We start from the raw sequence: 14880 nt of genomic DNA, 5'->3' as shown, positions 1-14880 counted from the left end.
AAAGAATGCAAGCCAGTGCCACAGTGATAATTGCCATGCAGGGTGAAATGTGTATGTGGTTGTTTGCTGCATCATTGAGAGCTGTCAGTTGTAGGTTGATTAAGTTATGTAGGACAATGATACATTTCTGCATACCCACAAAGAATTGCTGTGTGGTTCCGAACTGGTGGTGACAGTCCAATGATGGCGAATTGGTGGTGCTGTGCCTTCTGTGTCTTATTGGCTGGGATAGCCTATTCTCCTCAGATAGAATGAGTATGGCTTCCACAATGTGAATTTCTAAATAAGGTCATGACACCGCCCTTGGCAGGTCCTCTATGAGCTGCAGTAGCAGTGATTGCATAGGAAGCATAGTTATTTAATAGCAAACTTGCTGGATAGCGGGTCTCTTTGAAAAGGAGGCAGTCATTTTGACTTCAGAAATAGACCACGCCATGTTGTACTAGCAAGTTATTCAGAAACTATCCATTTCAGTCCGGGCATGGTTAGTATTAAAGATCAATTTCAAACAAAATAAAAAAAGTGAATTGTTTATCTTTCTCTACTCTCTCTTATTCACTATCCCCCTGTTCTAGGTTCTTCTTCCTCACCCCCTCCTCACACCTCTGCCTGATCTCCCCCTCAAAACTCCTACCCCCTCTCTGGTATTCTCTCCAACCTTCCTCACAATACACTCTCCTCCTTCCTCTCCTTTCCTACAAGTCTTCTTTCTTCAAGTCTTTCCACCACCTTTCTCTTCTCTTCCACAACCTTCTCTCTGCTGCATTCTTGACAACTTGGATGCCCTCAGTGAAGCAATACAATGTCCGGCTTTTAGTGAGCACTAGCCCCTAGCTAGTATCAGTGCATGCAATAGTGGAGGTGAGGTCGAGAATGGTTTTCTGCGTCCCTTTGATTGTGTGCACCTGGTTGCAATGCAAGGCCGCAGGGTGACGCAGTCTGAGCTCTCCTAATGCTCAGCCACCATCTTGGATTGGACATGCACTGTTTGAATGAAGCTGTGTGGAGGACCTTCGTGCTGCATTCCACTGCCAGGCTGATGCCACATATGTGCTTTACTCTCTCTGCCACCAACCCACTCATTCCCTCAGCTAAATGGAGATTTTTATGCTGGGCCAATCAAAAGATGGAATGCTGGCATTCCGGGAACCAAAGCAGTAAAGCGAGCTAAACACTAGGGCATCACTTAAGGGGACACAGCACCACCCCGCCCGTCAACATCCTCTGTCACAGAGCTGGGGCACAGTGGAACAGTCCACGAACGTCCCATATACTGCATCCGGGCCCAGAATCACTTCATGGGTGTTGGCATCTGGCCCCTGTGCCAGCCTCATCAACTCCCCCAGAGACCTACAGGGCATATTGTCACAGAGCCCTCAATAGCCCCTATCGGCTGCTTCTAATCGTCCCCTGGGAAGCACTCTATGTTAGTGAGGACAGAGGGGTCACTGCAATGATCCCAAAGTGTAACTCTTAATCTTCTATACATTTTGCCTCTGGGCAGTTTCCGAGCTGTCTTTCTCCAGTTGTGTAATCTGTGGCAAAGAGGAAGCTTAAGGATATGTCACTTGTAAGAGACCCATGCACTTTATTCAAGGCTATTGATTCGGACCGGTCACATAGGCAGTTTAATAACTACTGATTCTTGGTCATCATATAAAGATTTACAGGGCCTCTGTGTCCATATTAACGCTCACACTTGGGAGACAAGGCGTACTGCCTTCCAGGTCCGTCTTGCTGGACGGCACTCGAACGCCGGTTTCAGGGATACTGGGAGTGGCTTGTCCAACATACACAAACATGCTGTGTTCTTGAAGCCACACATTTCAATGGCACGGCTGACCGGTTCTATGCTCCAGTTCGAAATGCTTCTGCCCCTGTGCATAGGTTCAACTCACTTCCATTATGATCCTTAGCTCCATCTATTCCATTGCTGGCACAGAAGGCATTTTCGAAATGTTTAGTCTCGACCACACATGCCCGCACACTACCACGTGACATGTGTATGTCAATTTTTCACCCTGGGGAAGGCCGCCCCAATTTTTGAGTGTCGCCGAAATAAGTTGGTGTTGTCAGTGTTTGATGATGGTCATTCCATGAAAGATTTAACATGGTTTATGGTCATTGCATCAAATTCCTTGCATCGACATGCAATTGCATAACATTTTTTTCATCTAAAAAATGTGCATCAAATGCATTTTTTTTTTTGCCCCCCTGTTTTTTTACCCTTAATAATGCACCTAAACAAAAAAAACCTTTAGCCCCCAAAAACTATGCATTCGATGGACATTTTTAAATGGAAACATTTCGATGGAATGGTATTAGATGCAATGGCATTAGATGCAACGACCAGATACCCTTTAACATGATAGATATGAAACTATATAGGTGTATCATTTGATTCAGTTTCCCGAACAGTGTCACAATTTGTTTTACACATATTGTGTCTGGTGGTGGCATTCTGTCACACATTTGTGGATGTGGATGTATCTTTTGGGTAATTGTTTTGTTGAACATTTAAGAAAATATATGTCTTTTGGATACAGGCCAATCATTCATTCTTTACCCCAGAGTATCCCTCCTTTTTTGCTTCATTTTACTCCTGTGCATTCTTTCTCTTCCAAAAGGTTTATCAACGCCAGGCGACGCATCCTGCAGCCCATGCTCGACGCCAGCAACCCGGATCCTGCCCCCAAAGCCAAGAAGATCAAGTCTCAGCACAGACCCACGCAGAGGTTTTGGCCCAATTCCCTCGCATCAGGGGTGTTGCAACAGCAAGGCCTCCCCGGATCCAACCCTGATGGTAAGTATGTGGCAAAGATTGTAAAGGTTGACATAATGAAAGCTCGGCGTTGAGAGGCCTTCAACTAAGACACAAGTCATGTCTGTACATGGGCAGGGAATACATGAATGTATTCATCACTAGATATAATCATCCAGGATTCCTTTTCTTTGCACTAAGCAGAAGAGTTTAAGAACTTTAAAGAGCAGCGATTTCTGGACATAGTGAATCATTTTGAATTGAGGACAGTTTTTCACTTACACAGAAGATGTTGTATGATTTCTAACATTGCAAAACTATTCTCTAAACACAGTCACTCTGGATGCGTTTGATCAGATTGGTAGAATTGTCTACTTTGTAATTGTACAAAACTGCCTCTTTCACATAGATTGGTCAGAAAGAGGCGCACGTACAATCATTACATGATTACTGTGGGCCAAGTGTGCTTCCCAATTCCGAGCACATCACAGAATTGAAGAAAGAAAACGTGTACTCGGGGAACCAGTCCTGTATGTTCGGAAGTGCAGCCACCTGTGGAGAAATTAGCTGAATCCGCCGCCGAGCGGCTTATCTATCACGTGCTGGTCTGACATAGGTTCTCTGTTACACCAGTGGCCGGGCGGTGTTGGGGGTTTATCATATTTTGGTTTCTTAAGATGGCTCTTGCCTTGAAGCAGTAATGTGATGTGTGCCAGTCTCTTAAATAGATCACTCATTTTAAATTAGCGACAGAGCACCTTTTTACATAGTTCCCTGTCTAGTGAATCAGAAAGTGTGGCAGTCACTTTTCTATAAGATACCCATTACGGAGAGTATCTGGAAAAATATAGTGCATACATATCGATTCAATTAAATAACTCAATGAACATTTACTTTAGACAATTGGGCACACTTGTGCTTAGTAACTGTTTTACATTAAAGTGGGCAACATTTATAATCATTCTTGTAGCCCGCTTGGGTTCTTTTTTTTTTTTTTTTTTATTGAAAAACTACAGTTTGAATTTACAAACTTTTGTTTCACATCAGCCGAATCCACTTTCAGGACAGAACCAACAGATGAAATCAGAATCAAAAATTTGACATCAATTATCTGTTTCCAATATCATGTCAAAATAGTTCACAGTTGCACAAACAAGTTGTGTACTGTGACCAGAGATGATCCTGGCCCACCACGTCTCCATGTCATCATCCAGAGGTGCAAATTGACCAAGATGCAACGATCGCTGGGTAGTTGTTCGCTGACATTCAACTAATAGATGTTTGGTGGTTTCTATCGAAGATTCACAAAAACAACACAGATTATCTTTTAAGGATGGGTCCTTTCTTTGCCATAAAAGTTCCTTGGTTTTTAGGATGTTTGCTCGCAACCGTAAGAATTGAGCTCTATGATAACGGGATGGGCAATGCAAAAGGTAGCGAGCTGGTTCGTTAAGTTTTCGACAGTCATGATCCATCACTTTGGTTGACTTCAGCTTTTTTCTTTCGTCATTATTGATGCTCCATGCCCAATGATCAAATTTCTTTTTTGCGTGTTGTGGACGAAGTAGGAGTTCTTCATTGCTGATATTTGCTGCAGTTAGATACGCCACTAGTTTGCAAAACCAAATATTAAGAAGATCGAACTTTTTTGGCATCTGGTTAAAAGCAAACAACTTGAATGCGGGTGCCGGCGTCTCCAAGAACATTTTATGCAGCGTTGCTATTGAGTTCCATGTCATTTTCATGTGTAGAGAGTTGGTGGCTAGTTCATATCTCACAATAGCAATAGGAGTGGACTGTGGGAGCTTCAAAACCTTCCGCCAAAAGTGACCTTCTAAAACATGCCAGGTTTGCTCACTTATGTTCCAACCTGCAATAGCCCCGAAGATCATTACTGGCACCACTTTTTGCTGGTAGAATTTAATAACAGGTTCCAGAGAAAATTTGCCGTAGTTCCTATTGATTTTTACAGCCTGTAGTGTTAGTTTCTTCATTTTAGAAGTTAGTTCTGTCACCCATTGCTGTTCTCTAATGGAGTTGTTAAATTGTATACCCATGTATCTTATTGAGTCAACAGATGAAATAATTGCTTCTGTAATTTTCCACCTAAAGGATTTATCCTTTTTTCCTTTGACATTTCCAATTGAAACAATCTTTGTTTTTGTGGTGTTTATGGTTAGTTCATTTAGATCCATATATTTTTGCAAACCTGTTAGTAGCCTCTGCAGCCCAATTTGCGTTCGGTCCATCAGTACAAAGTCGTCCGCATATACGATACATTTGATTGCGGTTTGATTTATTTTGGGCGAGAAGCATGGAATTTGCATGAGAAAGGTTGGCAGGTCTGCCAGGAACAACTTAAATAGCTCTGCGGCTAAGAGGCATCCTTGCTTGACACCTTTTTGGGTCATGATGGAGTTGGTAAGCAGCCCATTGTTATTCAGCCTCACTTTGATTGAGGTATGGGCATGTAACGCCATTATTGGTTCCAAGATAGATGCAGGACAGCACCATTTCCGTAGTTTTGCCCACAACAGGTTGCGATTTACACCATCGAAAGCTTGTTTCAAATCGATGAAGGCAAGATGCAATTTGCCATTTGATTTCATGGTTTCCAATTTTAAGATTGTTAGGATGAGTAAATTAATATCAACCCCAACACCTTTTGTGAACCCGGTTTGCCATATATAATTTATTTGCAAGGTTTCCGCCCATTTGGCAAGTTTGATGCACAGGTTTGAGCCAAATATTTTACCGATCGTATCTAGCAGAGCAATTGGGCGATAGTTGTTTGGGTCGTCCCAACTGCCCCGCTTATGAATTGGAACGCTAATCGCAGTCCTCCAGGAATCAGGCAATTTTTTCACCAAGCTGATTTTGATGAAAAGATTTCCAATGAAAGCTGCCCACTCATTTGGATATCGTTTTAAGTCGATATTTGAAATCAAATCTGGCCCAGCAGCGCGTGAGTTCTTTAGCGCCTTGATAGCAATAATAAGGTCATCGTATTCCATTAGCACGTCCCATTGAGTGTCCACAGAGCTAGGTGTTATCACATCGTTACCATTTGAGTTTTGGAATACCAAAGAAAAATGCGATTCCCATATGTCGCCTGAGATGGTGTTTATTACATATGGGATACTTTTGGAGAAGTCCATATTCAATATCTTCCAGATATCACGGGTGTTCTTTGTCATAATTAGACGTAACATGTGTTCCGCACGATCTTGCTCTATTATTTGTGCCTGCGACCTTGCCCAATTTCTATAGAGTGTGCGTCTAGCTTTTGTTGCTTGTTGAGCCTCGGATTTTGGTAAGCTTTTCTTTAATTGCCGTAGATCTTTCCGCATTGCCTTTTTCTCATCATGCAGCACCTTACAATAAATATGTTGGTGAGACCGGCCTTGATTTTGAGACCCAACTCCAGGCATTTTAAAGGCAATCAGCAGGGCAGTATAATCAGCCCCATGATTAGCTGGAATGTTCATAAGTTTCGTGCTGAGCCCTTGGATTTGTTTGCCACTTAATCGTAGACGATTTCCACCTGAATTCACTTCTAAAATGATGTTACTTGAGTAATCTGGCAATGGCGTTTCCATCACCATGCAGAGTTTTAACAGGCAGTGGTCACTGTATTTCATTCGTTTTATTTCTAAGTCAACAATCATGGTTGCAAGGTTACTTGATATCCATATGTAATCGAGAATGCTGTTAGTGGATTCACGATGCCACGTTGGCTTAGCAGGGATGTCTCCTTTAGTTGTTCCATTTAGCTTATGTATATCACGAATCGACATAGCAGTCTGCCAACAGCTCTCTCTTTCGTCAATCAAGGCGGGAGGGACCAACTGAAATTTCCCCGACGAATGTTCACACCTGAACCAATTGCAATTCAGGTCCCCACAGCAAATCACTGATATGTTGGTGTAGGTCAACATTGCGACGTCGATTAATTCAGCAATCGCGGATATAAAGATGTCTGATCTGATCTTTGTCGGGTTCCAGTAAACGTTTATAATCAGAAGGTATTTTCTCGCGTTAGCTTTTTTTTTTTTTTTTGTGTATGATTGTACCTTGTACATATGGATTGGGATTTTTAGACTCCAGCACAGCCCATGATCTTGATATCCTCACCATGGTTATAAAGCCAGAGCTTGGACGGCCTTTCACATTTTTTTACTGCTGGATTTAAGATTACAGTAAATCCATCACAGATGGGAGGTGAGCAGAGCCAAGTTTCTTGCAAACATATAATGAAGACATTTGCTAGCGGTGTTTCGAAGTCATTAAATAAGTGCTTAAATACGCAAGTGTTCCAGGAAATGAAAAGGGTTGAGTTGCCAGAGTTGTTCAATCGTGGCTAATGTTGGTTTCTAGGCCCATTATCCTTAGTATTTTTTTCAGTAGCTTTCCTTTGCGGGACTTGGTGTGATCTTGAGGTGAATGAGTCACACATCGATTGTCTTAGAGCAGCCGCATCAACTGGTTTCATTGGTTTCTTATATCCCTCTTTGGAGCATTTAGATCGATTTGAAACTTCAGAATCTGGTTCAACCAGTATTTCGAAACCGAAAAACAACAGTTCATCACTAGCATTTAAAAGGGTGCTGCATACAGTAGCTGAGTTGATATGTAGCAAGACCTGGTCTGAACATTTTTCAGTAGCATACCCCACGATTCGTATGTCGTCAGAGACGATGGTTCGCAGCGAAGGTACGCACTTGAACAATTTTAATATGTTAGTTCGATTTAAATTTACTTCAGCTTCGTCGCTTTGGATGTTTTGTAGCCGCAACTTGCGGCAGACGCTTTGCTCTCTGCGGTGGGTCGATTTATGCACTTGACCTTTAAAGTGATTATGTAGGTTGCTCTGATTTGAGGTGAATTTAGGATTCAGCTGTGACACCACAGCTTGGGCCTGAGGAGATTTTTCTGAGCCTCTCGAGTCTCTTTGCCTGTGCGCCATCGTTGGTTTTGTTGGTTTTGCAGCATCCTTATTTGGACTCGCATCAGATGACTGAGAAGGGGCAGCACGAGAATAGGACAAAAAGTCTACTACATCGTACTCATCTTGCGATGGATAGGTGGACAAATCACAAAGATTTGTTGATGTAGAGGTGATTGTGATGTTACTAGACTCCGACTCAGAAATTATTCTTCTGCGTTTCAAGGCAGGTTTGAGTTTGGCCTTCATTGGAGGAGGGCAAGCCACTCTTTGCAATTCAGCGTCTGTCTGTAACTTTTTGTTGTTTTCTTTCTGCTTAAATAGACTATGTCTTGGTGGCGTTGAAAGATTCCTTATAAACGCTTTAGTCTTTGAAGTGCAAGCTGGTTTAGAGCTTTTTGAAAGATTTTTTGATAATCCACAACCTTGTTTCCCAATTGATTTGGTAGCAACCAGTGATGGCTCAGTTGACATAGCTTTGGCAGGGCCAGTAAAAATGCCAAAGGACGAAAACTGGCCATCTGGGGCTACAGGTTTTGTTTGACGTTTGTCCAAGAAATTCTCAGTGCTGACGCCTTTTATAGTTATTGCTTTCGATTGAACTACAAGAGGTCCTGCACAAGACTCATCAATGATAGGAGAAACTACAGTAGGAACACTAGGCAAAGACTTCGCTCCTTCAATCACGATTTCGTTGTTAGTATTTTTTTTGTCTGAATTTTTTTGTCCCACTTTATCATTAGAATTTGGGTAGTTTCTCACAATTGTTAGATTAAGATTATGAGATGTAGAGCCCCCAACTGGACATGTGTTAGTGCTGTTATGACAGGGAGTGACCTTCTCACATAGCATGTGGCATTGACAGTGCTGTGATTGTTTCATCAAGTCAAGTACGTCATCGACAAGTTTCTCTTGTTTTTGGCTGTTTCGACGGGCTAGGTCGTGATGCCGTTGTTGCCATTCAATTGTTCGTTCCACTTCTCCCTGGATCATGTTTTTGAGAGGCACGTTTGATGTTTCCACCTGACCCATTTTCTGAGTTAGATTCGCTAACAGCGCACTTTGGTCTTGTATCTTTTCACATAGGGCTTCATACAATTTGACAAACGGAATCATCGCCAAAGAGGAAGCGGCTAAGACATTATTATGAATTTGCATTGCGGCAGCCGCCGAAATACTGGCTTTCACCGGGGTTTGCCCGCTTTTATCTCCCCCGTTTGGCGAAAGACTTGATAAGTCATTCGATTGAGCATATGTTTCATTCATCAAGTGGCCTTTCCTAGTCGTCTCAAGGCCAGTGCTTGTTTTATTACTTTTGTTTTGCATTGTCGGAGTGCTTGTGATGAGCTTTGTATGCTCAGATATTAAAGATGAAATCCGCGTTTCAGGTTTTTGTGTGTTCATATTCATAGACTTTCCGTGACTTGTCTTAGAGCCAGAGGGCATTGTTAGTCCCAATGATGATTGACCAAGCTGTTGTGTGGTGTCATCGCGCTGTTAGTCCAAGGTGGATATTGTGGCCAGACCATGTCGGCAATCAAGATCAGGCCGGTTGTTAGCCACACTCAATATAGGGTGCTTTGCATGTTGCAATCATCGGGTTGGAATCAGCAATGATGATTCACACGGAGTAACTACAGATTTCTGGCCAGTAATTTGCTCTGGAACGTCAGTCACAGGAATAAAGATGATTTAGCGATTTTATTTGCATTGATCTCAGTGTGCTTTCGATTTGCTGATGCATGAAAGCGTAACATCTTGTCATCAAAAGGTGCCATTCCTGAATGAGTTGCGTGAAATTGGATCTGATGAAGGTTAGTTGATGATAAGGCGTCTGGCAGCTCATGAATAGAAGCTTGAGCGTTTCCTGACAAACAGACCATCGCCTTGAGTATAGCAGCTTCACGTATTTTGTCATCATGCTGAGCGGTGGCTCTTACAGATCCATTAGATTTGGTCACAGGAGGACAGATATCACTGTCCTTGGCCAGTACCTGTCCCGGCTCGCTGTGGACATGGCCAGTCGGCTCAGAACTATCTGAACATTTTTGGAAGGTGTTGATTTCTAGACTTGACAAGGGAGTTTCAGCATACTCATTTGATGCAGATACAACATGAGACGCTGCCATCAAGTCAGCATCCGTAATTTCAAATGGAGAAAAGAACGTTTCCGGAGAAATGGGGCTCGATGTAACTTCATGAGGTGCACAGATCGATTGTGACTGTAATAATGGCATTAAATTAGACAGAGATAACAATCTCAATGGTGGTGGCAAAGGCGCTCCTGTTGCAAGTCAAGTGTGGGGAGACCTTTTCCATTGCCTTCATGTGCGGGAGATACCACAACATAATTGAGTGGTTCTATGTTCACAGGGGTTGCATCCGCTGAAACCGTTTGGTCAACGGATACCGTGTCCAGGTACAGAATTGAACTTAATAGAGCAACGTCTGCCCCCGCAGACATTGGAACCCCCCCCCTGCAGTCAGCACAGGCACTGTGAGCATATCTAGTACGTTGGGTAAGCCGCAGCTAGTTCTCACAGGTGATTTCATTGGGGGCTCACTTGGAGTAGCCGGAGTCGGCAAGGTAACAGTTATTTTGCTTACCTTGCCGTTAAGTATTGCGTCCTTTTGTAAGGCGGTCCAAGGATTCAGCATGCGACGCTGCTGAAGTGTTTTATGGCGAGTCTGTGGGCCAGTTTTCTTGCTCGTAGGGTCCGTCATAGTGCGGACTGGGGAAGACTGGGAAACTCGCCGCCGAACTCCTGTGCTGATCTGTGAGCTCCTCCAGCGCCGAACAGCCGCACAACAGCCAGCGCCCTTCACCCCGACGGGCTTAACGCCGCAAGGGTGGTTACCTCAGCGTTTTGAAGATGAGGGGAAAACACGTGATAGATCACGTGCCCAAGGCCAGCTCCACCTCCTCCAGGAAGCAAGCCGAATCCAGCAAGAGCCTCTTGTCAGCTCGCAATGCTGGTAATTATACAGCAAAACGTTTGTTCTGTTAAAAGTTAATCACCTCAATCCACAGCGCTCGCCACTCGGGCGGTTGCCTCAGCGCTTTGAAGATGAGGGGAAAACACGTGATAGATCACGTGCCCAAGGCCAGCTCCGCCTACTCCAGGAAGCAAGCCGAATCTAGCAAGAGCCTCTTGTCAGCTCGCAATGCTGGTAATTATGCAGCAAAACGTTCGTTCTGTTAAAAGTTAATCACCTCAATCCACAGCGCTCGCCACTCGGGCGGTTGCCTCAGCGCTTTGAAGATGAGGGGAAAACATGTGATAGATCACGTGCCCAAGGCCAGCTCTGCCTCCTCCAGGAAGCAAGCCAAATCCAGCAAGAGCCTCTTGTTAGCTCGCAATGCTGGTAATTATGCAGCAAAACGTTCGTTCTGTTAAGTTAATCACCTCAATCCACAGCGCTCCCGCTTGGGTTCATCTAAGAACCAATTTGGGGTTAAGCTATATCATCATCCTGTTATCATAGAGAGTTATGACTGTGAAGTGGTGGGGGAAGGGGAAGGAGCCAGGAATCTGCAATGTGTGGCTCTCCAGATGTTTAAGGATATGACTCCCATGACCCATCTGCATTCACTATGCTGGCTAGGGCTGATGGGGGTTGTACTCCAAAGCAGCAGGAGTGCCATGGGTTGCAGACCCCTACCATAGACTCTCATTCATAAATGTGCATTATTCTATACCCACAATTTTTCATGTATTATGTACAAGACATCTACAATTGTTTCAGCAATTTCTCTAAGAATCCTACCTTCTTCAGGTGAATAACTCTATTCCTTTGAAGTCACTTGATGTAAATCCACGGGCTCCAATTTGTTGTTCTATCACTGTTGGACATTGTGACAATTCTGTTCTAGAAATAAAGTCTGACAATACCAGGGGAGATGCTGTGGGAAAGGTTGACATAAGAAGGCAGTACTTGATTCCTTGATGGACAGTATAATCTACCAATGAAATATAGGTCTGAACTTGCAGGGACCTTTTTTCTAATCTGTGTTGTTGGTAGGAGACAGAGAAGGCTGAGATGGAAAACGTCAGTTACGAGTGGGCATATTAGTTGCAGGAGGGAAAAGGAGATTTATGTGCTGTCATTCAAGAAAAGGCAAAATGATTATAAATGTGGGATCAGTTCCTGTTGGTGCACTAGTGACCACTCTCGATTAGTTTCAAAACAGCCTATGAAATTAATGGTGATTATCCTGGCAGCAAAACAAAAACAACCCCCTCAAACTTCGCACAAAGTTTGTATATAATATTGAAAATTCAGAATTAAGCTTCGGGGGAGTGTCTTGCGCTCTAGGTCAGTCCTTTCAATGCGAAGAATATTTCAAACAGATGTGGCATATATCCAAATCATGTGAGATTTTGAATGATTTATTTTTCAAAAGAACAACAGCCAACAGTATTAGCTACCCAGCTTGGGAACCTACTCAGACTGGGGCCTGACACCTGAGTTCCCCCTAAGGCCGGCCCAATCCTTTTCCCACCTCCACCTTGCTCCCTTCACCTCTCGCAACCTTCTTTGGTGAATTAGGGCATGTTTGTATATAATGGCCTGGTTGACCACAGTACAAACATAAGTTATTAAACTTGTGCTGCTCCTTCTCCACTGCTGACAACGGCCACCTATTTGCATGGGCTCCCCATCATTACTTCTTCCTCCCGGCCCTTGTCCAATCTTACAAAAGCTGCCACCTCAGATCTCTTCCTGTCCCCTTTTCTTTCATTCATACGATGATCTAACCAAAAGTCTAGGTCAATCATCGCAGTACAGGAATTTGGTTGGGGTTCCACCTGAGCCATCGCATCCTTCAATTCCTCCCTGAGTCCCTGATAAAACAATACCGTCTGTTTATTCTCCGGCCAGTCTGTCTCTATTACCAACCGATTGAACTGCGTAACATATGATACCAAATCATGTGTCCCTTGCTTTAATGCTAACAATTCCTTGTCCTGGGCTAATGAAACTTCCCTTCGATCAAATAGCCGTCCGAATTCTGTCAAAAACATATACCAATTGTATAACAATGGGTCATCCTTTTGTACCAATGGCATGGTCCATGCCGCTGCATCCCCCATTAGGTAAGAAATCACAAATGCTGTCCTAGCTTGGATGGTTTCAAATGCAGCCGGTTTACACAAACAATGCAACCTACATTGCGTCAAAAATGTCAAATATTTCCTAGGATCTCCTGCAAATCTTTCTGGTGCCGATAATGGCACACTGCTGTGTGCTTGTACTATAACTGTAGAGGTTCTTCATGTGGTAGCCCCCGTGGATGGTCCCGCCCCCTCCAAGTGAGTACCCTGAGCACTAACCCTTGTACTTGAGCCTTAATATTATTAGACTCCTGTCTAGCATGTGCTAATTCTGCTTGAATCTCTTGCAATGTCTTTAGCATTTCTGCTAAAGATGGAGGGTTCGACTCCATTCGGCTTGGGTGGTTCAAATACCCTTAAATCGGGGCTGATAATTCTGTCAAGTCTAATGAGGGATGAAAGGGTCTCAACCCCCTCTCCCGAACCACAGAAGCTGAATAGATTGTCCCTCCCACCGTGGTTGACACGGGTGTCTGAATGTAAATACACAGATAACCACGTGGCAGCCAATAGGGGGGAGATGGAGTTAGGGAAAGGGTGTGGAATGACAAAGGGAAGGTAGGGAAGAGAAAACATGCATATCTAACACAAAAACTTAATACTGAAACTTCATCATCCTGCCCTCCATGATTACTGCTGCCTATCCTATCCAACTCTTGAGAATCCTTATGTAGCACCTAGGGTTCTTAATTATACTATACCATACCCATGATCATGTACGTATGTGTATAACACATAGCAAACAGGAAGCAACACAAACTGTATGGCACACACAGGGGAATCTTCCCTACATGAACTCAACATGACACATGGCCCAGTGGGCTGACATTTAACATAAGCAAACATAAGCAATAAACATAAATCATGACTTGTCTGTAGTTGTATGACGGGAAGACTTTGCCCCTTCCAATTAGTAAAGATTCCTCTCTCTACTGCGAGTATTGCCTCATACTCCGGGTATAAACAATGTTACCAACAACCTGCTGACCCAATGCCAGTAGCTCATTAATTCTCTCAGAACTTAGCATTTAAACACCATGCTCGAGGAATTAACATAAATACTTGAATGCACTTATCTAAGGGTCCAGGTGACTCGAGAGTACACCCGGACATCAGGACATGCCGCCGTGGAAACGCCATAGCCACTTGGAGCCACTGCCGCGCATAGTCTGGAGACACAGCTCAAGGCAGCGGTATGGAAGGTTCACCGCCGCGGCCTGGGGTAAGCTGCCGAGTTACCTGCGTTGCCTCCCAGAGTCACGCCCACAAAGATCAACAGACTCGGGCAGGCAACTCTCTCTCACCGTCGTGATTGCCTGCTCACCCAGCTCGCCGTCAGTTCGTCCAGAGCCCCATACACGCTGTCATGGGCCACCCGTGCTGCACAACATCAATTATCAGCACCTGTGAACGTGTGGAGAAGTTACAATCTGTAGCTGGAGAAAATGTAATGCGAGGTCAGGAAAGACAAGAACAATATTATAACCAAAGTTCTCAGTTACGAAAATTTCAAAAGGGGGACCGAGTCTTGGTTCTCATATCCACCTCAGAGAATAAAATGTTGGCTGCCTGGAGAGGACCATATGTGATAGAAGAAGTGCTAGGACTACTAACTTATAGAGTGAGACAACCAGATATAAGAATAATGCTGCACACTTATCATGTAAACCTACTTAAGAAATGGGTGGAACCTACTACAACACTGGCTATGATCAATACCAATGAGGTACAGGCAGAACATTTTCCACAGCTTTTGAAGAAAGAAGGAAAAGAAGCTTTGAATATAAATCAGGGCTTGTCAACTACTCAAAACCATGAACTATCAAAAATTTTAGACAAGTATTCCGAAACATTTTCATCCCTACCTGGCAGAACGACTCTCACTCATCATTATATAAACACTTCACCTGCACAAATTGTCAGATTAAGGCCCTATAGAATACCTGAAGCAAAGTAACAGGTAATTAATAAAGAGGTTCAAGAGATGCTAGAACTCGGTGTAATCGAACCTTCCCACAGTGATTGGTCTTCTCTGATGGTCCTAGTTCTCAAGCCAG

General features: G+C 43.7%; 1 protein-coding gene across 2 annotated transcripts in view; it reads left to right on the top strand.

The window, feature by feature from the left end:
- The window catches only part of PKNOX2 (PBX/knotted 1 homeobox 2), a 1892972-nt gene that overhangs the window by 1858742 nt on the left and 19350 nt on the right, over positions 1-14880 (top strand). For both annotated transcript variants that reach the window (XM_069614552.1, XM_069614551.1), the window contains one exon: positions 2628-2803. In XM_069614552.1, the coding sequence (XP_069470653.1) occupies positions 2628-2803 (176 nt within the window). The remainder of the gene's footprint in view (positions 1-2627; positions 2804-14880) is intronic.

Source organism: Ambystoma mexicanum, chromosome 9 (assembly GCF_040938575.1).
Source record: "Ambystoma mexicanum isolate Mex_15411 chromosome 9, UKY_AmexF1_1, whole genome shotgun sequence".
Taxonomy (NCBI): Eukaryota; Metazoa; Chordata; class Amphibia; order Caudata; family Ambystomatidae; genus Ambystoma; species Ambystoma mexicanum.
This window is presented reverse-complemented; position numbering and strand designations above follow the sequence as displayed.